The following is a 20,104-nucleotide window of genomic DNA, read 5'->3' on the forward strand; positions in this document are numbered from 1 at the left end:
TCCCCTGGATCATACATCGGGATCTTCAGCTTTTAACGTGGTCATTCCTGCTCTGCTTCAGGACACATTACAACACCTGAATGTTCCTGACTCGGTCTGAAGATGGATCCCAAACTTCCTGACAGACCGCATGCCACAGCTGCGGCTGGGAAAGACCATCTCAGAGGCCGTAAACATTAGCTGTGTACTTTCCTCTCTTCTCTGCTCTCTATACACCAACTGCTGCAGCTCCAGCCACCACACCATCAAACGTATCAAGTTTGCGGATGACACCACCCTTATAATAGTATGTTATATATTCTCTGATTACTAGCTAGTCTGGCAATAAGCCTTTCCAAAAAAGAATGATTTAAGCTTAACTTTAAATGTAGAAACTGTGTTGACCTCTCTTACATGAGCAAGGAGCTTATTCCATAAGACAAGGGCTTGGTGGCTAAAGGCTCTATCTCCAACAGTATTACAAATTCTTGGAACCAGCAGTCCTGCATTTTGTGAGCGAAGTGTTTCGATTGGTTGGTAAGGCCACTTTGAGATCTTTAATAGAGGATGGAGGTCATAACATTTAAGCTAACACAGGAGTGAGATGCAGCTGAGGAAACTCAAGCTGCCCACCAATGTATTGGTGCACAGTGTTGGTCTACACGGCCATCATAGAGTCCGTCCTCACCTCCTCCATCACCATTGGGTACACTGGAGCCACATTGAGGGACATAGTCAAACTACAGACCATCATGTGCTCTGCGGAGAGAGTGGTTGCCTGCAGGCTCTCATCCCTGCAGGACCTGTACACGTCCAGGATTCAGAGGGAGGCGTTAAACTCAGATTAAGGATGACCCTTCTCATTTGGGACACAAACTGTTTGTCCCTCTCCCTTCGGGCAGGAGACTCCGTTCTATCCAGACCATAAGAATAGCTTTTTCCCCTCTGCCATAGCACACATTGGCTGAAATACCTTCAAATGTAAATAATTAAGTCAAGTCCATTTGACATCCTTAGATTTGTATTTATGTTTCGTGAATGTTTTACTGTTGTTATGTTTAATTATGTTCTGCTCTATTTTAGCACCAATCACTGCAAACAAGATCACACTCACCAACAATTGCAGAAAAATATTCTGATTCTGATCTAATTAGAGAGAGAACAGGACTGTAATAGGTAGTGGGTCGGGTGTGGTAGTACATTTCTTGTTTCTTGTACTTATTGCTTTCTTTAATATTGTCCTATTTCTCCTTTAAATCATATGCCGGAAAAAAAATGGTATCTGTATGGTATCATATCTAATGGTATCATATCAATCCTGAAGGCTTTGAGCAGATCAGGAGAAAGGGATCTACTTTTTCCCTTTAGCTGTCTTAAAACACATAATTGATTTGAACTTTCAAAGCCAAGAGCTTTGTGATCTCAGTGACCTCACCTGTTATGTATGTATGTAGAGGCAGTGACTTTTATCATCTATTTACATTTAAGTCATGTTTTTAACTCAAACTTCGTGTTTTTTTGCATAACGGTTAAATTTTTAGTGATGTTTTGGGGCTTTAGAATGTTTTCCATCAGTGCGCATGCTCCAGACCAGGAATAAACAGCATTTCACACACGTGTTAATATTTTTTAGTTACCACACCGACTAGTGTTTAGTAACTTCAACGCAATACGTTAGTACGTGACCACGCACGACACTGACGCATGCAGTATAAAACCTGGAAGTCTGACGTCAGCGGCCTCTTCCCTGCCTATGCCCCTGTAAGGAAGGCAGTGTAAAGTTTCCTGTCTCTTCTCCAGCAAGAGAATCCGAAACCATCCGTCAAAATGGTGAGACTTTTCCGTGTATTTTGTGCATCGTTAAAACATTAAGATCGCAACGCTCCTTTTCAGCTAATATGAATGCAATGACGCAGCTGCCGTGGAAGAAAATCTTGTGTTTTTTAACGTTGGATGTTCGATTCAAAATGGCTACCATTTTTTGTTATCAAAGCGTTTGGGGCCTTTAAGTCATATAATGCAGTTCTGCTCCGATTTTCAAGAGTTTTTGTATTTCTGTGCTGTCTGTGGTTTGTTATTTCGGGGTCATATATACCAAACCTGATTTTAAAACTTGACTTTTCCTGTTTTTCGTGCTACTCGTAATATGCGGGTTGACAGCGTCGGTCGGCTTTTTATGTTGCTCACTGTTAGCTCCAACGACGTTTCAGAGTGATTTGGCAACACAATAAGAGATACTATTACGGCTTTTGTGGTTTTAACCACGTCATGTGCCACAAGGCAACTCCTGTGTAAAATATAGCACTTAAAATGACTGCATTTGTTTTGGCAGCAACTTGCCGGTAATAGCTCTGCTAGCATTAGCATGTAGCATAGGTGCAATGTCTGTACACGTGGCCCTTCGGAGCAGACATATGACGCCGGTCTCATCGCACATTAATGTAGAATATCGGACGTCATCTTGTTTAACGCAAAACGTAATAGTTTGTTTACTTGTTGTTGCACCTGGTTTCCAATTTTCACTTCATGCGTAGTTGCTAAGACCGTCAGACTTTATCATGGCGGACACACAACGCCCAGAAACGCAGGACCTTTGAAATGAGCCATAAGTTGCCTCCATATGGGAGTGTCAACATGATAAAGATGCAGTTAACAGCTGTATATGACCGTTGCACATAAGTGTCTTTTACTTCAAAGAATCTGATCTTTGATAAGTCATAGAATTTATATTAAATCTTTTTTTATGGTCTGTAAAAGCCACATGATGATCACATTTCAATCCCCTCAAGACATTGAGAAGGCACCTGCACTGTTAAAGAAAAGTTGAGTCTCCCTTTAGTTTGGTTTAAATGGAAATTCTTTTTGTCCTCAGGTGAACTTTACCGTAGACCAGATCCGTGGCATCATGGACAAAAAGGCCAACATCCGAAACATGTCTGTGATTGCGCACGTGGACCATGGAAAGTCAACGCTGACGGATTCACTGGTGTCCAAAGCTGGCATCATTGCCTCTGCCCGTGCTGGAGAGACACGTTTCACCGACACGCGCAAAGATGAACAGGAACGTTGCATTACCATCAAGTCTACGTACGTGTCTAGGGGAATGGTGACCAGCTTTATCTGCATCTTTGTCAGTTTAAAGCAGCTTTTTTTTTTTTTTTTACTGTTTATGGTTTTGTTAGAGCAGCTCCTCACAGTCAAAGTCTGTAGATTTTTAATGTGCCTAATGAGCTTTCTTTGAAAGCATTCCACCTTAAGCTATGTTAGGAGCAGAAGTACATTCCATAATGTCTGCCATTTGTTTTATTTAGCGCTCCTAATAGATTTTTCATCTGTGGGTGATTCTACATTTTTTAAAGCATTATATTTAACTTTCTAGCCCAGCAGAGAGGAACATCACCTAAATTAAAGTTTAAAACTCAGATTTACTTAACATAATACTTTATAGACAGTTGACTAAACTTGTCTTTAAATGTGTCCCATTCCTGTGTGTGTCGGGACAGCAGAATGTGATACTATTGTTAATCTCAGGGTGTTTAAAGTTTAAGGCGGAGCTGGGAAACTAGTCTTACCTCTTGTTCCTGACAAAAACACCTTAGTCACTCTCCTGACATGAACTCCAACATTTAGGTTTTCATAATGTTTTTTTATAAATTAGTAACAGGAAAAGTTGCCATAAAAAATGTTTTGTACTGCTGTAATTGCATTAACTGCTCTTGTGTTTTAGTTTTTTTTTTTTTAGCTGCATTTGAATTTTCCTTTAATAAATGAATCTTTAATAAATACAGAGATATGTTTATTGCTGTTAACATGCTGTTTTTATTCTAACCCTCAGAGCCATCTCCCTGTACTATGAGCTCAGTGAAAACGACATGGCTTTCATCAAGCAGAGCAAGGACGGCCGTGGTTTCTTGATCAACCTGATCGACTCACCGGGCCACGTGGACTTCTCCTCTGAAGTGACCGCCGCTCTCCGTGTCACTGATGGAGCCCTGGTTGTGGTTGACTGTGTCTCTGGTAATGTTTTAAAATGACCTTTGCCCCTATCCTCTAGTCTTGATGAGCTTGCATGTTGATGTGGACTCCACAGTGAGGTCACTTTGCAATGATGCTGTTTTAGATTAAGGCTGAATAGCTGAATATACTGTATACATTTGCTCTTCGGGCTAGATGACAAATATTTTGTTGTGACGATAAATTTTGGTGTCAAATTCCCCGTCCTGGAGTGTAATATAATCAGTTCCTTTTTTCCAAAATAAAAGCCTTAGTTTTGGTGCAGACAGCATGTATACAGCTCTGGATTTACCCTGCAAACCATTCTGCTGCTGTTGGTTATGCGCATGAGTTTATAAAGGTGTTTGTGCACAGGTGTGTGTGTACAAACGGAGACCGTGCTCCGTCAGGCCATCTGTGAGCGCATCAAGCCTGTGCTGATGATGAACAAGATGGACCGTGCCTTACTGGAGTTGCAGCTGGAACCAGAAGATCTTTACCAGACATTCCAGCGAATTGTGGAGTCTGTCAATGTTATCATTTCCACCTATGGAGAGGATGAAAATGGACCAATGGGTAACATCATGGTATGTGGTGGATTAAATTAACCTTTTTTATTCATTCATAGTCCTGGGGGGTGGTGGCTATGGAAGTTGCATATTTATGTAATTATCCAACAAAATATGCAAATCAGGCTCCAGCTAAACCTTTTCCTCCAAGGTGAAAAGGCATTTAGTTGAGAAAAAAATTCTGTCATTCTGTCAAAGACATGAACATAAATCTTCTCCTACGTCTCCATAACCCGTCTATCTCATCCAGGTTGATCCGGTCATTGGAACCATCGGCTTCGGTTCTGGCCTGCACGGTTGGGCTTTCACTCTGAAGCAGTTTGCTGAGATGTACGCGGCCAAATTTGCTGCCAAGGGCAACAGCCAGATGACTGCAGCTGAGCGCTGCAAGAAGGTGGAAGACATGATGAAGAAATTGTGGGGTGACAGGTGTGTCTCATACTAATTTGCCCAGATATTTAAACTTCCGTCATGAAATCTCATCAATGCTTTGCTGAATATTATAGATACTATGACAGCGAAAATGGAAAGTTTGTCAAAAGCGCTATTGGCGCTGATGGCAAGAAGTACCCCCGCACCTTCTGTGCTCTTGTCCTGGACCCCATCTTCAAGGTAAACCACTTTGAAATGTCCTAACTTTTGAACATTTTGAACCCAGCGCCATAATCTATAAACCTGCAAGTGATGACTCAGCTATTCTTCACTTTGACCTGAATTAAGCAGTGATGATGCATGTAGACCTGAGCAGGTGCAAATGCCGCAGATGTGGCTCATGTTTTGTCAGTGCCTGAAGCCAAATTGGATTTCACGTTGTTGCAGGTGTTTGATGCCATCATGAACTTCAGGAAGGATGAAGCAGCTAAGCTCATCCAGAAGATGGATGTCAAGTTGGACAACGAAGACAAGGACAAGGAGGGCAAGCCTCTCCTGAAGGCCGTGATGCGCCGCTGGCTGCCTGCTGGAGAAGCTCTTCTGCAGATGATCACAATCCACCTGCCTTCCCCGGTCACTGCTCAGAAGTACCGCTGTGAGCTGCTCTATGAGGGACCAGGAGACGATGAAGCTGCAATGGGTACGAAGTTGCTCTTTTTACCATTTTCCTGACGGATCTGATTCTGTGTGAAAGGATGTTCCTGTTTTTAACGCAGTTCAATACAATTTGTCTCCCAGGTATCAAGAACTGTGACCCCAAAGCTCCACTCATGATGTACATCTCAAAGATGGTCCCCACTAGTGACAAGGGTCGCTTCTATGCATTTGGTCGTGTGTTTTCTGGGTCCGTTTCCACAGGCCTGAAAGTACGCATCATGGGACCAAACTTTGTCCCAGGAAAGAAGGAGGATCTGTACCTGAAGCCCATCCAGAGGTATGTTTCAACATCTGCTCTCCAGAACAAGGTTTGAGTTTTGGTTTGAGAACATACTGACGCAGATGTGGGGCGTTCGCTCTTTCAGGACCATTTTGATGATGGGTCGTTACGTTGAACCCATTGAAGATGTGCCTTGCGGAAACATTGTGGGTCTGGTTGGAGTGGACCAGTACCTCGTCAAAACGGGAACAATCACCACCTTTGAGCAGGCTCACAACATGAAGGTGATGAAGTTCAGCGTCAGCCCTGTGGTGAGAGTTGCAGTGGAGGCAAGGAACCCCGCAGACCTGCCCAAGCTGGTGGAGGGCCTGAAGCGTCTGGCCAAGTCTGACCCCATGGTGCAGTGTATCATCGAGGAGTCCGGAGAGCACATTGTTGCAGGAGCAGGAGAGCTGCACCTGGAAATCTGCCTCAAGGATTTGGAAGAAGATCACGCTTGCATTCCAATCAAGGTTCAACATTATTCCTGCTGAGATTAGGATTATACAGGCAGAAACATTTCATCTGTTTGTTGGGTGTGGAGTTGTTGAAGCTTCTTTTGTTTCCCACAGAAATCTGACCCGGTGGTGTCCTACAGAGAGACAGTCAGCGCAGAATCTAGTGTCATGTGTCTGTCAAAGTCACCCAACAAGCATAACCGTCTGTTCATGAAGGCCCGTCCCTTTGAAGATGGTTTGGCAGAAGACATCGACAAGGGTGAAGTGACCTCCCGGCAGGAGCTCAAGGCCCGCGCCCGCTACCTCGCCGACAAATACGAGTGGGATGTCGGTGAGGCCAGAAAGATCTGGTGCTTCGGACCTGACGGAACTGGACCCAACATGCTGGTGGACGTGACCAAGGGAGTTCAGTACCTTAATGAGATCAAGGACAGCGTCGTGGCTGGGTTCCAGTGGGCGGCCAAGGAAGTAAGAGCCTGAATATCTAACGGTTGAAGTTATTGGTGTTCTTGCCGTTTACAAGGCTTTTGTTACAGGGAGTTCTGTGTGAAGAGAACATGCGCGGCATCCGCTATGACATCCATGATGTGACCCTGCACACAGACGCCATCCATCGCGGCGGCGGCCAAATCATCCCCACAGCCCGCAGAGTCTTGTATGCCTGTCAGCTGACAGCAGATCCCAGAATGATGGAGCCGGTCTACCTGGTGGAAATCCAAGTGAGTCTGGGGTTCCTTTATTTTATTTTTTATTTTTTTTTAAGAATATCAGCAACACGGGTTTTATTTTGTAGTGCCCTGAGACTGCGATGGGTGGGATCTACGGTGTGTTGACCAGGAGACGTGGACACGTGTTTGAGGAGTCCAGGGTCATGGGAACACCCATGTATGTCATTAAGGCCTACCTGCCTGTCATGGAGTCATTTGGTAAGTCTTTTGGTTTGCTCCTGTTTGCTTTGAGATTCTTTCTTCACCTTCCAGCCTGTTCTTGTTGGAATGTTTGACCTCTGTGTGGCAGAAGGTCGTCTGCAGGCGTGTTTCAAGTAATGTTCTGTGTCGCAGGCTTCACAGCTGACCTGCGTTCCAACACCGGTGGCCAGGCCTTCCCACAATGCATGTTCGACCACTGGCAGATCCTCCCAGGAAACCCCATGGAGCCCACATCCAAGCCTGGTGTTGTTGTCACGGATACACGCAAACGTAAAGGTCTCAAAGAAGGCGTCCCAGCTTTGGACAACTACCTGGACAAATTGTAGTGCACCGCTCTTCGCCATTCCTCCATTCCCACATTATTTGTTTATCATTTGGGACCGGACTGTACAGAACAGCAAATACTCAAGAAAGCCAAAAAGATCAGAAAATAAACACAAAAATTGTAAACGATAAATAAAACATTTAAAAATCCAGTTTGTCGTCTTTTCTCTCCTTGGTTTCATTTATTCACAAAGTTTCATGATTCATTTGCACGTCTGGTCAGGATTCTGAATCCTGCTTCAGCCCTTAATAAGGTAGTTGGTTCTGTGAAATTAAAAAATTGGTTTTAAAAGCGTTTTTCAATAAGAATGGTGTGCTGCTGCGTGTTCTCTGTATGGGATCCATGTTTAAAGTCCTGTCAGCTTTATGATGAGCCAAAGTGCTACATGAGTCCTATATGGCAGGTCCTTGGAGAACAGGCCATCCTGTTTCAGTTGAAAGTGTTCAGTGCCTAATATTAAACGCTGGGAACTGACAAGAGTACAGCAGTGGTTGGATCTTTACAGGTTTCAAGTGTTACAAACTTCATAATGGTCTGAACTAATGTTCAGTTTGTATGTAGCGGAGCAGCAGACAGGTGAGCAGAACACCTGCAGACAGATGCATCTGCAGCCACGTTGGTTTTATTCAGACTTTTGAGAGCTAGTTATTTTTTAGGATTATACTGACAGATTTTTAGTTTTTTTTTTTTTCTTTAAAGAAGCGCAAAAAACACCATAAATGAACTGTGGGAAAGGTGTCAGTGGAAAAACAGGTTCATCGCATTTCTGTTCCACTGAAATCTTAGCCGGTTCGGTTATGGAAGCTTTTCTCGTGGACTGAGTTGCTTCTGGTTTGGACGGGGAGGGGTGGAGTTAGTTTCAATCGACCAATCAGCTGTCTTCCTATCGACCAATCCGGTGGCAGATCAGCTCCACTTCCTGTTTGACCGAGGGACACATCTGCCTAGAAAGAGTCGTATGTTCACGAAAGTGAATCGATTTTTAAACTGAACAGGTCAGTAATTTCACCTTCACCAATATGACACTTTGGATCTACGACCGTAGTTTTTCCAGTCCTAAAAACTTGCGGTTTGGTTACCTTTGTGTGAGTTGTGTCTGGTGTGCGTGTGCGCGTGCATGACACTGGCCAGTTAACATTAGCCATAACTGACCGTTAACAGTAACATGAGCAGAACCAGAAGTGCAACATCTCGCTGTCAAATCGGTGCTAATGTTGCGCGTTTTTACGTCTTTCCGCGCAGCTGAAGTCTATCTGCGGGGAACGAGTCTTAACGGAAACTCGCAGAAGTGAAGCATCATGGGAGGAATCAAGCAGGAGCACGGGGACGTTTCCCAGCAGCCCAGGGCTCCGCACGCGCCGGACCAAGCCCAGGAGGAGGTGAGCCCCGCCGAAGGAACAGTCTACGCGCGTTGTCGCGCACGCGCGCCACAGAAAAGAAACTTGTTTTTACTAGACATTTCCCTTATTTCAGATCCTTAATTGAAATACAGTTTTCCCGCCTCCTTTGAACCTTAATAAAGGATGTTTATGGTTATTTATGTCTTTTGTTAAAAAAAAAAAAACCTTCGTTTTTGTTTTAGTTTGAATATTTATATATATGTATATTTCCTTCATAGATAAAGATAAAGTAAGGTTTTCTGAACAGTTGGATGAAAACAAACCATGTTTGATGTTAACCCCAAACAGAACTGTATTTACCTTTTCATTCCTGTATATCTGTTCATCCTTTACTGTCATCCTTGTCAATGTCTGACTGGGGGGAACATCATACAGTCAGTGGGTCGATACACAGATCGCTGCAGATGTTCCTCTTTGTTATCACTATTTGGTTCCTTCTCTCTGCAGCCTAAGAAGAGAGGCTGGCCAAAGGGGAAGAAAAGGAAAAAGGTTCTTCCAAACGGTCCAAAGGCGCCCGTAACCGGCTATGTCCGCTTCCTGAACGAGCGGCGGGAACAGATGCGGGCCCGATACCCTGACTTACCGTTCCCAGAAATCACAAAGAGACTGGGGTCTGAGTGGACGCATTTAGCTCCAAATGACAAACAGGTATCTGTTTCCATCATCATCATACGGCAGAGGTCGTACGCTCCTTTGGCGGTTCTGGTTTCAAACATGTGGGTCTGTTGACAGCGTTACCTGGACGAGGCAGAGAGGGAGAAGGTGCAGTACGCCCAGGAACTGAAGGAGTACCAGCAGACCGAAGCCTTTCAGATCAGCAGCGCCAAAATACACGACAAGAAGATCAAGAAAGGTGATTGTTCCTGTCAGTCAGCCGTTTCCGTGGAAACGTTGATCTCCTCATGAGTGCTTTTGTGTCCCCGCTGCCCCTCATGTTCACTTTGTGTCTTCCAGAAGAACCTCCCGTAGGTTTCAGCAGCTCAGGATCGTCATTGGTGAAGGTATGTAGACGGCTGTGCCGTCCGGTTCCGGCTGTTCTCCTCAGACGTTTCTCAGAACTGGACGGTTGAAACAGATTGTCTTTTTCCGCAACCACGTTCGCTTTAGGCTTCCGACATCCCGAGCAGGTTTGACATCCCGATTTTCACAGAGGAGTTCCTTGATCAGAACAAAGGTAGCTCCACGCGATCCTCAGGAACACGGGTTTGTTTATCTGGGATTCTTCTTTTTTATGTGACCTTCTGTTTGCAGCTCGAGAGGCGGAGCTGCGGCGGCTCCGAAAAGCCAACATTGAGTTTGAAGAGCAGAACGCGGTTCTGCAGCGGCACATCAAGGACATGAACAGCGCTAAGGAGCGTCTAGAGGCGGAACTGGGTCAGGATGAAAAGCGGACCCAGGCTCTTCACCAACACCTGCTGGCCATCAAACACTCCCTGGTCAGCAGCCTGTCATCAGTGCCGCTCCCAGGTCAGCCAGCACTTGGATTGGGGTTCACTTTTCTGGTTTCAAGTCTTAAACCAAGTCGCTCAGCCATCTGATCTGGGAAAGTTCACCAATGGGCCCTTTGCTGTGACATCACGTGTCCGCCATGGTCAGCCATTTTGGGAGTCAAGCACACATTTGTTTTGATACATGACGGGTAAAATCTGTGACTTTGGTGTAGAGAAACAGCCGCTAAATGGCATCATGGTCTACAAGCGCCCCTGCTGGTTGTCACAATAGAAGAAATCCAAATTCAAGCGTTTTATCTCATTGATTTCTGAAGGCAGAAAATAAGGATGAATTGCTGCAGTCTGACGGGACGGATGGCGGCCTACAGATGCTCACGGTGAACAATTAGTCTCAGGTTGGCCTTTGGTTACACATTTTGTCTTAAAAGTGATACATATTTAAGGATAAGGATGGTTACAATTTGGGTTTTATCCTGTACCAATCTGTTACTTTTGAAAGGGTGCCGGCTTGAAACGGTACTTTCTTTTCTATCTAACGGTGATCAATAAATGGCAACTTTTCCAAAAACACGGAAATGTAAGGAAGCAGCATCCCAGGTTCCTGCGGAGCCTGAATATACGGTCTCCGTTATCCTCATCCTTACTGGTAAAAGGAGACACCAGACGCTGGCAGACCTTTATTTTTCTCTATATCAACGACATGGAAGGAACTGTCATTAGATCATATATATGATGAAAGGAGTCAAGAGGACATAACAGAAATCTGTGGCAGCTATGCTCTTTGTTTGACTCCTAAAATGGCGGATGGGCGTTCCCACAGCCACGGGGACGTCTCTGTCACGGGCTCGATAGCAACACAGATTAAACACCACAAAACGGGTACAGGAAATGATGTCACGCTGTGTTGCAGCTCCAGTTCTGAAACCAGAACTCCTGTTTTCCTTCACAGATACGGGAGAGACGGCGTCTCTGGGAAATCTGGACTCGTACCTGAGTCGTCTGAACGGAGTTCTTGAGGGAAACCCCCACAAACACCGAGCTCTGGTCAACCAGCTCACTGAAGTCCTCTCACACATCGACAGGTAGATGCGACATCGTTTGATCCACTGGAATATAAATGAAGAGCTGTCTGCCGTCCTTCGTCTTGACTTTGGAATCACAGTTGAAGCATTTTTAGTATCAAGTACATTAGTTTCAAAGCAGATTAGATGTGCATTTTTCTTATTGTTCGGCATCTTTGTTGTCTTTAATTTGGATTTGTGGTGGCGTGAACAGGAGAAGCATGCGGCTCCACAGAAGTTCATGTTTGGGGGGCTTTCTGAGGTCCAGTGGGGTTCATACCTGCTTCTTTATGTCCACGGCCGAATCCGAATTCTTCCCCTACCCCTTCAACTGTAGGGGCATTTGGAGGGGTAGGGCTGTCCGAAATAGTTTTTTGAAGGTGAAATCTTCGCAGCAGAGGACTCTGTATCCATCTGCTGCGAGGGTAATCCACGTCGTGCTGTGCCGCGTAGAAGAAACGCATTTATTCACATACGTGCGCTTTGAAGGACACAAGTTTCCATATAAATGTTAGTAATGATCTTTTGTTCTAGCATGCCTATTTAAAGTTATAAAATCAATGTTGTGTATTTTCAAAGCGCTGGCAGCTACACGCTAACGTGGATGACCGGCAACTGTTGATGACTGTTAGAAGACACTATTTTCACATAAGTCTCCATTTGAGGGTTGGGGTTGGGAGAAGCTGTAGGTCACATGTGTCAAACTCAAGGCCCGCGAGCCAAATGTGGCCCTCCATGACATTTTATGTGGCCCGCGAGAGCATAAAAGTTTTTACTTTCTTAAAATAAAACATAAAGATTGGTGTGTATTTATTCCGTATAAATACTGTTTGGAGAAGAAAAGGAGGGAGTTAAGAATGTGTGCCCTGTCTAGGCTACCCCACTTTGGTGGGACACAGCCCGGGTATATACAGTGAGGTCAATAAGTATTTGATCACCCTGTGATTTAGCAAGTTCTCCCACTTAGAAAACATTAAGGGGTCTAACATTTTCATCATAGGTGCATTTCCACAGTGAGAGACAGAATCTGAAGAAACATTCAGAAATCACGTTGTACGATTTTTTTAAAACAATTTATTTGTATATTACTGTGACAAATAAGTATTTGATCACTTGAGTTAAACAACTTTAATATTTGGTACAGAAGTCGTTGTTAACAATTACATAGGTCAAACGGTTCCTGTAGTTCTTCACTAGGGTTCTACACACAGCAGCAGGGATTTTGGCCCACTCCTCCACAGATCTTCTCTAGATCTTACAGGGTTCAGGGCTGTCGCTGAGCAACACGGAGTTTCAGCTCCCTCCAAAGATTTCTATTGGATTTAGGTCTGGAGACTGGCTAGGCCACTCCAGAACCTTGATGTGCTTCTTACGGAGCCACTCCTTGGTTTTCTTGGCTGTGTGCTTCGGGTCATTGTCATGCTGAAAGACCCAGCCACGACCCATCTTCAACGCTCTGACTGACGTTAGGAGGTTTTTGCCATATATCTCACAATCCAGAGCCCCGTTCATCCTCTCCTTAATACAGTGCAGTCGTCCTGTCCCCTGTGCAGAAAAACACCCCCAGAGCATGATGCTTCCACCCCCGTGCTTCACTGTAGGTATGGCGTTCTTTGGATGATGCTCCTCCTTCTTCCTCCTCCAAACACGCCGAATGGAGTTAAGACCAAAAACGTTCTATTTTGGTCTCATCTGACCACAAGATTTTCTCCCATGACTCCTCTGGATCATCAAGATGGTCATTGGCAAACTTCAGACGGGCCTTGAAATGGGTTGTCTTCAGCAGGGGAACCTTCTGTGCGATACATTATTTTAAACCATGATGTTTTCATGTATTACTTATAGTAGCCTTGGAAACGGTGGTCCCAGCTCTCTTCAGGTCATTGAGCAGCTCCTCCCGTGTAGTCCTGGGGTGATTCTTCAGCTTCCTTAGCATCATCGATGCCCCACGAGGTGAGATCTTGAGGGTCCCCAGTTCGAGGGGCATTGACAGTCATCATTAGCCTCTTCCATTTTCTGACCATTGCTCCAACAGTTGTTTTTTTCTCACCAAGCTGCTTGGCAATTGCCCCATAGCCACTTCCAGCTTTGTGAAGGTCTACAATTGTGTCTCTTGTGTCTTTTGACAGCTCTTTGGTTTTGCCCATGTTGGTAGTTAGACTTCTGACTGATTTTGGGGTGCAGAGGTGCCTTAATGCAAGCTAACAACCTCAAACAGGTGCCACTCATTTAGAATCATGAGCAGAGTGGAGTTGGACTAATTAAAAGCACAACAGCATGTCTTTGCTGGTCAAAAATTTATCTGCTAATCAAGTGATCAAATACTTATTTGTCACAGTAATATACAAATAAATTGTTTAAAAAAATTGTACAACGTGATTTCTGAATGTTTCTTCAGATTCTGTCTCTCACTGTGGAAATGCACCTATGATGAACATTTTAGACCCCTCCATGTTTTCTAAGTGGGAGAACTTACAGGGTGATCAAATACTTATTGACCTCACTGTAGATAGATAGATGGTGTATTTATTCATATCTGGGGGAATCAGACTTGAAATATCAGATTATACATTAGGACTTAAACACTGTCCATATAACCTAACCTGACAGAATCAATGAGTTATTTAACATTAAGGAGTAGTCACATATATTTTCCATTACATTTAGTTACATATATAAGTTATATCTGGCCCTTAGAAGACAGCCACTATGCTGATGTGGCCCTCGGTGAAAATGAGTCTGACATCCCTGCTGTAGGGGAAGAATTCGGCCTAATCGTGTCTTTTCATTTATCACCAGCGAGAAGTTATGAGGAGACCCATAATCCCCCTGCAGCATGAGGGATGCTCCACTCTCCGATCAGCAGAGGAGAAGAACACAAACATCATCAGGAGAGAACGCTGTTTTTTTTTACTCATGGATCCATATGTTTCATCATGAATGTGTTTCTATACCACGATGGAATCAGCTGCATTCAGACTAAGTCTGAGTAGCCGTCAAAGTGACGGCGCAGCAGCCACGTGGCGAAGGCGGAGGATGTGACAGAACTGGAAAAAGATGGAATAAAGTTTGGTTTTCATGTCGCGTCTTAACAGGGATGTTCTCATCACATGTTCAGTAAGCATTTTATATTTGTGTTGCTTGTTTTTATTTTAGAAACTGTCATTAAATGTAGTTACACTTTCAAAACAGGAGAATGTCTGTGGCTCTTTTGTTTAGTGTTTCCTGAAACAGTTTAAACCCAAACTTTTTCACATTTAGTCTCAATATAATGTAAAGTCTGCAGTTGGCGTGGAGCGCCAGGAGGGGGCGCTCTTCGCCATATCCGGCTCAACGGGTCTGGTGTTTTAATCTGGATCGAACCGGTTCGGGAAAAGGTCTAAATATTTCTCGGAAAGCTGCTCCTTCTTTTTTAGAGGCTTAAAGTATGAGAATAGCTTGATTTATTGATTTATATTTTTATTTTTTACAAAAACGCCGTTAAGGAAAAAAAATATGTAATTTTGTTTTAAAAAAGATAATTTATTCTAAATGACATTAAACTGAAACTTTTAGACTACAGTCCCTTTTATTTCCGCTCACTCACGCGGCGTGACGTCACGGCCGGGAGCTGTCCACGCAGCTGGTGGTGCTGAAGCTGAACAAGATGGCTGTGTGCTGGAGACCGGGGAGCTGAGAGCGGAGGAGGGAGAGGCTCTGAAATCCCGCCCGTCGCGCCGCCAAACACACGGGAGGCTCGCTGGCGTCCTCCCCAAACCGGAACACGGTCCGTTCTACCGGTTGACACGCAGCCGTTCGGGTCCTGGTCCCGCTCAGCCGCGGAAAAGGCGGGCAGCCGAACCTCTCCAGCCCAGCATTCTCAGCGGAACTGAACCCGAGCGCCCGCACGAACGCTCCAGAAGCCGGACTCGGACCTGAAGCCACGCTGGAGAGATGTCACTGCTGTGTGTTGGAGGTGAGAGTCCCGTTCGCGCGGTTCGATCCGAACCTTCTGCTCCGAACGTTTTCAGAAATGACATTTCATTGAAACATCAGAATGTCTTTCCTGCACGAGCCAACTAGCGCGCGGGGGCATCATCATCACTGAAAAAAGCAGCTTTATTGTTTCTCAGGCATTTCTTCTTCAGGATTTTGCTCCTCGGGTTGATGAAGCAGAACATGATGAAGCAGATGGATGAGAGTCAGACTTTGCTCCTCGGGCTGCTTTCTCAGCACTTAGACTTCAGTTTGGAGGACAGGTCTCGCTGTTTCTGTTTCCACATGAATGCACCTACACACAAACGAATGTCAAAGTGACAAATAAAAACAGAAGTTTGTCATGATGCTTGATTATCTTCTCTTGGATTCTGGGTGAATCTTCTCTGAGTGACGGTGGAGGTTCTGCTTCATCAGAGTTCGCATCAACTCCAATTCTTAGATAAATAAACCAGACTTTTTCATCAACAATGCATTGTGGGTTCCTGTTGGGTTAAAGGCAGCAATTAGCCCATGTTTGTTTCGAGTGTTTAAAGAAATGCTTTCATGGCGCCCCGTGATGATGGCGTATTTCTGCCGCCGTTTGTCAAGTTGGTTTAAGATCGTGTGTGAAATAAAAGGTTTTGGCTCCAATGCTTAGTCAGCAGATCGATGTGTGGCCAGTTTTGTGGAAATTCCTGGAACCAAACCTTCATCACACACCTCCATCACACACCTTCGTCACACACCTCCACCACACACCTCCACCACACACCTTCATCACACTCCTCCACCACACACCTCCACCACACACCTCCACCACACACTTTCATCACACTCCACCACACACCTCCACCACACCCCTCCATCACACACCTTCATCACAAACCTCCATAACACACCTCCACTACACACCTCCACCACACACCATCACACTCCTCCATCACACCACCACACACCTCCATCACACACCTCCACCACACACCTCCATAACACACCTCCACTACACACCACCACACACCTCCATCACACACCTCCACCACACACCTTCATCACACTCCTCCACCACACACCTTCATCACACTCCTCCACCACACACCTCCATCACACACCTCCATAACACACCTCCACCACACACCTCCACCACACCCCTCCATCACACACCTTCATCACAAACCTCCATAACACACCTCCACTACACACCTCCACCACACACCATCACACTCCTCCATCACACCACCACACACCTCCATCACACACCTCCACCACACACCTCCATAACACACCTCCACTACACACCACCACACACCTCCATCACACACCTCCACCACACACCTTCGTCACACACCTCCACCACACACCTCCACCACACACCTTCATCACACTCCTCCACCACACACCTTCATCACACTCCTCCACCACACACCTCCATCACACACCTCCATAACACACCTCCACCACACACCTCCACCACACACCTCCACCACACACCTTCATCACACTCCTCCACCACACACCTTCATCACACTCCTCCACCACACACCTCCATCACACACCTCCATAACACACCTCCACCACACACCTCCATAACACACCTCCACCACACACCATCACACTCCTCCATCACACCACCACACACCTCCACCACACACCTCCACCGCACACCTCCATCACACACCTTCATCACAAACCTCCATCACACACCTCCATAACACACCTCCACTACACACCTCCATCACACACCACCACACACCTCCATCACACACCTCCATAACACACCTCCACCACGAGCCTCCAGCACACACCTCCGTCACACACCTCCACCACACACCTCCACCACACACCTTCATCACACTCCTCCACCACACACCTCCATCACACACCTCCATAACACACCTCCACCACACACCATCACACTCCTCCATCACACCACCACACACCTCCATCAAACACCTCCATAACACACCTCCACCACACACCATCACACTCCTCCATCACACCACCACACACCACCACCACACACCTCCACCGCACACCTCCATCACACACCTTCATCACACTCCTCCACCACACACCTCCATCACACACCTCCATAACACACCTCCACCACACACCATCACACTCCTCCATCACACCACCACACACCTCCACCACACACCTCCACCGCACACCTCCATCACACACCTTCATCACAAACCTCCATCACACACCTCCATAACACACCTCCACTACACACCTCCACCACACACCATCACACTCCTCCATCACACCACCACACACCTCCACCACACACCTCCACCGCACACCTCCATCACACACCTTCATCACAAACCTCCATCACACACCTCCATAACACACCTCCACTACACACCTCCATCACACACCACCACACACCTCCATCACACACCTCCATAACACACCTCCACCACGAGCCTCCAGCACACACCTCCGTCACACACCTCCACCACACACCTCCACCACACACCTTCATCACACTCCTCCACCACACACCTCCATCACACACCTCCATAACACACCTCCACCACACACCATCACACTCCTCCATCACACCACCACACACCTCCATCACACACCTCCATAACACACCTCCACTACACACCTCCACCACACACCATCACACTCCTCCATCACACCATCACACACCACCACACACCTCCATCACACACCTCCATAACACACCTCCACCACGAGCCTCCAGCACACACCTTCGTCACACACCTCCACCACACACCTCCACCACACACCTTCATCACACTCCTCCACCACACACCTCCATCACACACCTCCATAACACACCTCCACCACACACCATCACACTCCTCCATCACACCACCACACACCTCCATCACACACCTCCATAACACACCTCCACCACACACCATCACACTCCTCCATCACACCACCACACACCTCCACCACACACCTCCACCGCACACCTCCGTCACACACCTCCATAACACACCTCCACTACACACCTCCACCACACACCATCACACTCCTCCATCACACCATCACACACCACCACACACCTCCACCACACACCTCCATCACACACCTCCATCAGACACGCCCCATGTTTTTTATCTCCTGCTATTCTGTTTTGTTTATCCAAATCATTACTGAACCATGCTTTTTGGGAAGTCTCTCTTTGTTACATAACTTGCACTGAAGATTTAAGTTTCCTGTTTTTAGATCTGTGTTTTTGGTCCCTGCTCAGTAGATTCAGTTCTACATCGGTGTTTGGTCTTGGTAGATTCAGATCTCTTCTCTGGATGGAGGTTGTGTTTGGAGGTTCTACTCTGCGGAGGTTCTTCTTATACCATTCAGTGAAGACAGAAACCAAGTGACCCTGTTACTGCTGTGGCTGCAACATTTCTGCAAGGGGTGTGCAGAAAACGTGCACTAACCCCCCCCGACACATACAGAAGTGGTTATTTTTAGTGTGGGGATGCACTGTCCCCGCCTGCATCCGGCGCCACAGAGAGATTATTGGAGCACAAATGAAAGAAAGAAACAGCTAGCGCACGTGCAAACGCGCCACATGATTATGGGGAGGTGTAGGAGTGAGGGTGTAAGAAAAGGGTAGGGGGACCCACACACACACACTGCCCCATGAAACACAGCGATGCTCAAACTAGGCGTCATCCCAGGGGCATTCTGGGTAAAGCTATTTTAAGAAGTGCATGTGTTCACAGTGATGAATGTCTGTGGTGACAGTGACTCTGAATGGGGGAGGGGGGGGTATGTCCCCATTAAAGTACTTCTTCACTTCCTGACATCAGTGAAACGCCCCGACTGGGGGCAGTTTTCATGCTGACCATGGACATGAGGAAAACACAACTCCAAACCAACGATGAACAAACTCAGCTGGGCTTCAGAAGTCTGGTTCCCTTAGGGGAGGGGGGTGTTTTGTCATGTTTCATCTGATTATGATAGGTCTGTCACATTCAGACCTTCAACTCTGCCCAAAGGGCAACATGGACTCCCATAGATCCCGCCCCCTTTTCCCAAAATGTCCATCCTCTGTCATTCAGTGTATAACTTGACCTGTGAGCCGCTGGGATTTGAGGTCACACAACTAAACAGAACTCAACTTATCCATTAAAGCGCTTCGAAAACAGAACGATGGACTGATGCCTCCTTTCTTTATTCCTCTGTTCACAGTGAAAAAAGCCAAACTGGATGGTCTCCAAGGTGAGCCCCTCCCCCTCGCTGAAGGACCTCTGGTTGACTGTCATTTAAACATCGGAGCAAACCAACTCCATGATCTTTGTCCACAGAGAAGTTCAACACCTACGTGACCCTGAAGGTGCAGAATGTTAAAAGCACAACCATCGCTGTGCGGGGCAGCCAGCCCAGCTGGGAGCAGGACTTCATGTTGTGAGTTTGATTCCTTCCTCTGACCTGTTTGCTCCCTCACAGCATCTCTCAGTCCCTCCTGAGGGAACCTGCTCTCTGTTTCTGTTGGACTCATCATCAGCACCAACTTCCTCCATTCAAACCTGATTATCCAACCAAATGTGTGTGTGTGTGTGTGTGTGTGTGGGGGGGGGGTCTAAAAGTAGTTTAGAGCTTTTCAAGACAGAAAAGTGTAAAAAATGACTGTTGAATGTTTG

The 20,104-nt window shown here is 46.1% G+C and overlaps 4 protein-coding genes across 14 annotated transcripts in view; all 4 read left to right on the top strand.

Annotated features, from left to right (window-relative positions):
* Positions 1-1,655: 1,655 nt before the first annotated feature.
* On the top strand, positions 1,656-7,752 carry LOC101171982 (elongation factor 2b). The gene is made up of 13 exons (XM_004067697.4): positions 1,656-1,809; positions 2,852-3,066; positions 3,815-3,996; positions 4,348-4,559; positions 4,792-4,970; positions 5,048-5,153; positions 5,361-5,613; positions 5,712-5,907; positions 5,996-6,362; positions 6,462-6,815; positions 6,884-7,066; positions 7,141-7,273; positions 7,409-7,752. Exons 1-13 carry the CDS (start codon positions 1,807-1,809, stop codon positions 7,600-7,602), a joined length of 2,577 nt encoding a protein of 858 aa, XP_004067745.1. The 5' UTR covers positions 1,656-1,806; the 3' UTR covers positions 7,603-7,752.
* Positions 7,753-8,466: 714 nt separating this feature from the next.
* Positions 8,467-14,710, top strand: hmg20b (high mobility group 20B). 4 transcript variants are annotated; one of them, XM_020702248.2, is made up of 10 exons: positions 8,467-8,596; positions 8,844-8,980; positions 9,449-9,649; positions 9,734-9,854; positions 9,956-10,002; positions 10,109-10,175; positions 10,253-10,468; positions 11,402-11,534; positions 13,359-13,466; positions 14,313-14,710. In XM_020702248.2, exons 2-9 carry the CDS (start codon positions 8,900-8,902, stop codon positions 13,444-13,446), a joined length of 954 nt encoding a protein of 317 aa, XP_020557907.1. In that variant the 5' UTR covers positions 8,467-8,596; positions 8,844-8,899; the 3' UTR covers positions 13,447-13,466; positions 14,313-14,710. The 4 variants fall into 4 exon arrangements, with proteins under 4 accessions (XP_020557907.1, XP_020557908.1, XP_004067746.1 ...); XM_020702249.2 differs by having other exon boundaries at positions 9,959-10,002; XM_004067698.5 differs by lacking the exon at positions 13,359-13,466.
* A 152-nt stretch (positions 14,711-14,862) lies between these two features.
* unc13a (unc-13 homolog A (C. elegans)) overlaps positions 14,863-20,104 on the top strand; it is a 42,178-nt gene continuing 36,936 nt past the window's right edge. For all 8 annotated transcript variants that reach the window (XM_078945744.1, XM_078945746.1, XM_078945745.1 and 5 more), the window contains exons 1-3: positions 14,863-15,468; positions 19,653-19,682; positions 19,769-19,868. In XM_078945744.1, the coding sequence (XP_078801870.1) occupies positions 15,447-15,468; positions 19,653-19,682; positions 19,769-19,868 (152 nt within the window). In that variant the 5' untranslated portion in view covers positions 14,863-15,446. The remainder of the gene's footprint in view (positions 15,469-19,652; positions 19,683-19,768; positions 19,869-20,104) is intronic.
* LOC144991857 (uncharacterized) lies at positions 15,982-17,308 on the top strand. The gene has a single exon (XM_078945754.1). It carries the CDS (start codon positions 16,121-16,123, stop codon positions 17,177-17,179), a length of 1,059 nt encoding a protein of 352 aa, XP_078801880.1. The 5' UTR covers positions 15,982-16,120; the 3' UTR covers positions 17,180-17,308.

Source organism: Oryzias latipes, chromosome 4, assembly GCF_053564925.1.
Source record: "Oryzias latipes strain Hd-rR chromosome 4, Olatipes_Hd-rR_3.1".
Taxonomy (NCBI): Eukaryota; Metazoa; Chordata; class Actinopteri; order Beloniformes; family Adrianichthyidae; genus Oryzias; species Oryzias latipes.

Bases quoted from the DNA above. Each gene is read 5' to 3' on its own strand.
- LOC101171982 (XM_004067697.4), top strand. The intron at 4,971-5,047 runs GTGTGTCTCATA...TGAATATTATAG, and splicing joins AAGAAATTGTGGGGTGACAG to ATACTATGACAGCGAAAATG. The intron at 5,154-5,360 runs GTAAACCACTTT...ACGTTGTTGCAG, and splicing joins TCCTGGACCCCATCTTCAAG to GTGTTTGATGCCATCATGAA.
- hmg20b (XM_020702248.2), top strand. From the start codon at position 8,900: ATGGGAGGAATCAAGCAGGAGCACGGGGACGTTTCCCAGCAGCCCAGG. The intron at 9,650-9,733 runs GTATCTGTTTCC...GTCTGTTGACAG, and splicing joins TAGCTCCAAATGACAAACAG to CGTTACCTGGACGAGGCAGA. The intron at 10,003-10,108 runs GTATGTAGACGG...CGTTCGCTTTAG, and splicing joins CAGGATCGTCATTGGTGAAG to GCTTCCGACATCCCGAGCAG.
- LOC144991857 (XM_078945754.1), top strand. From the start codon at position 16,121: ATGCTTAGTCAGCAGATCGATGTGTGGCCAGTTTTGTGGAAATTCCTG.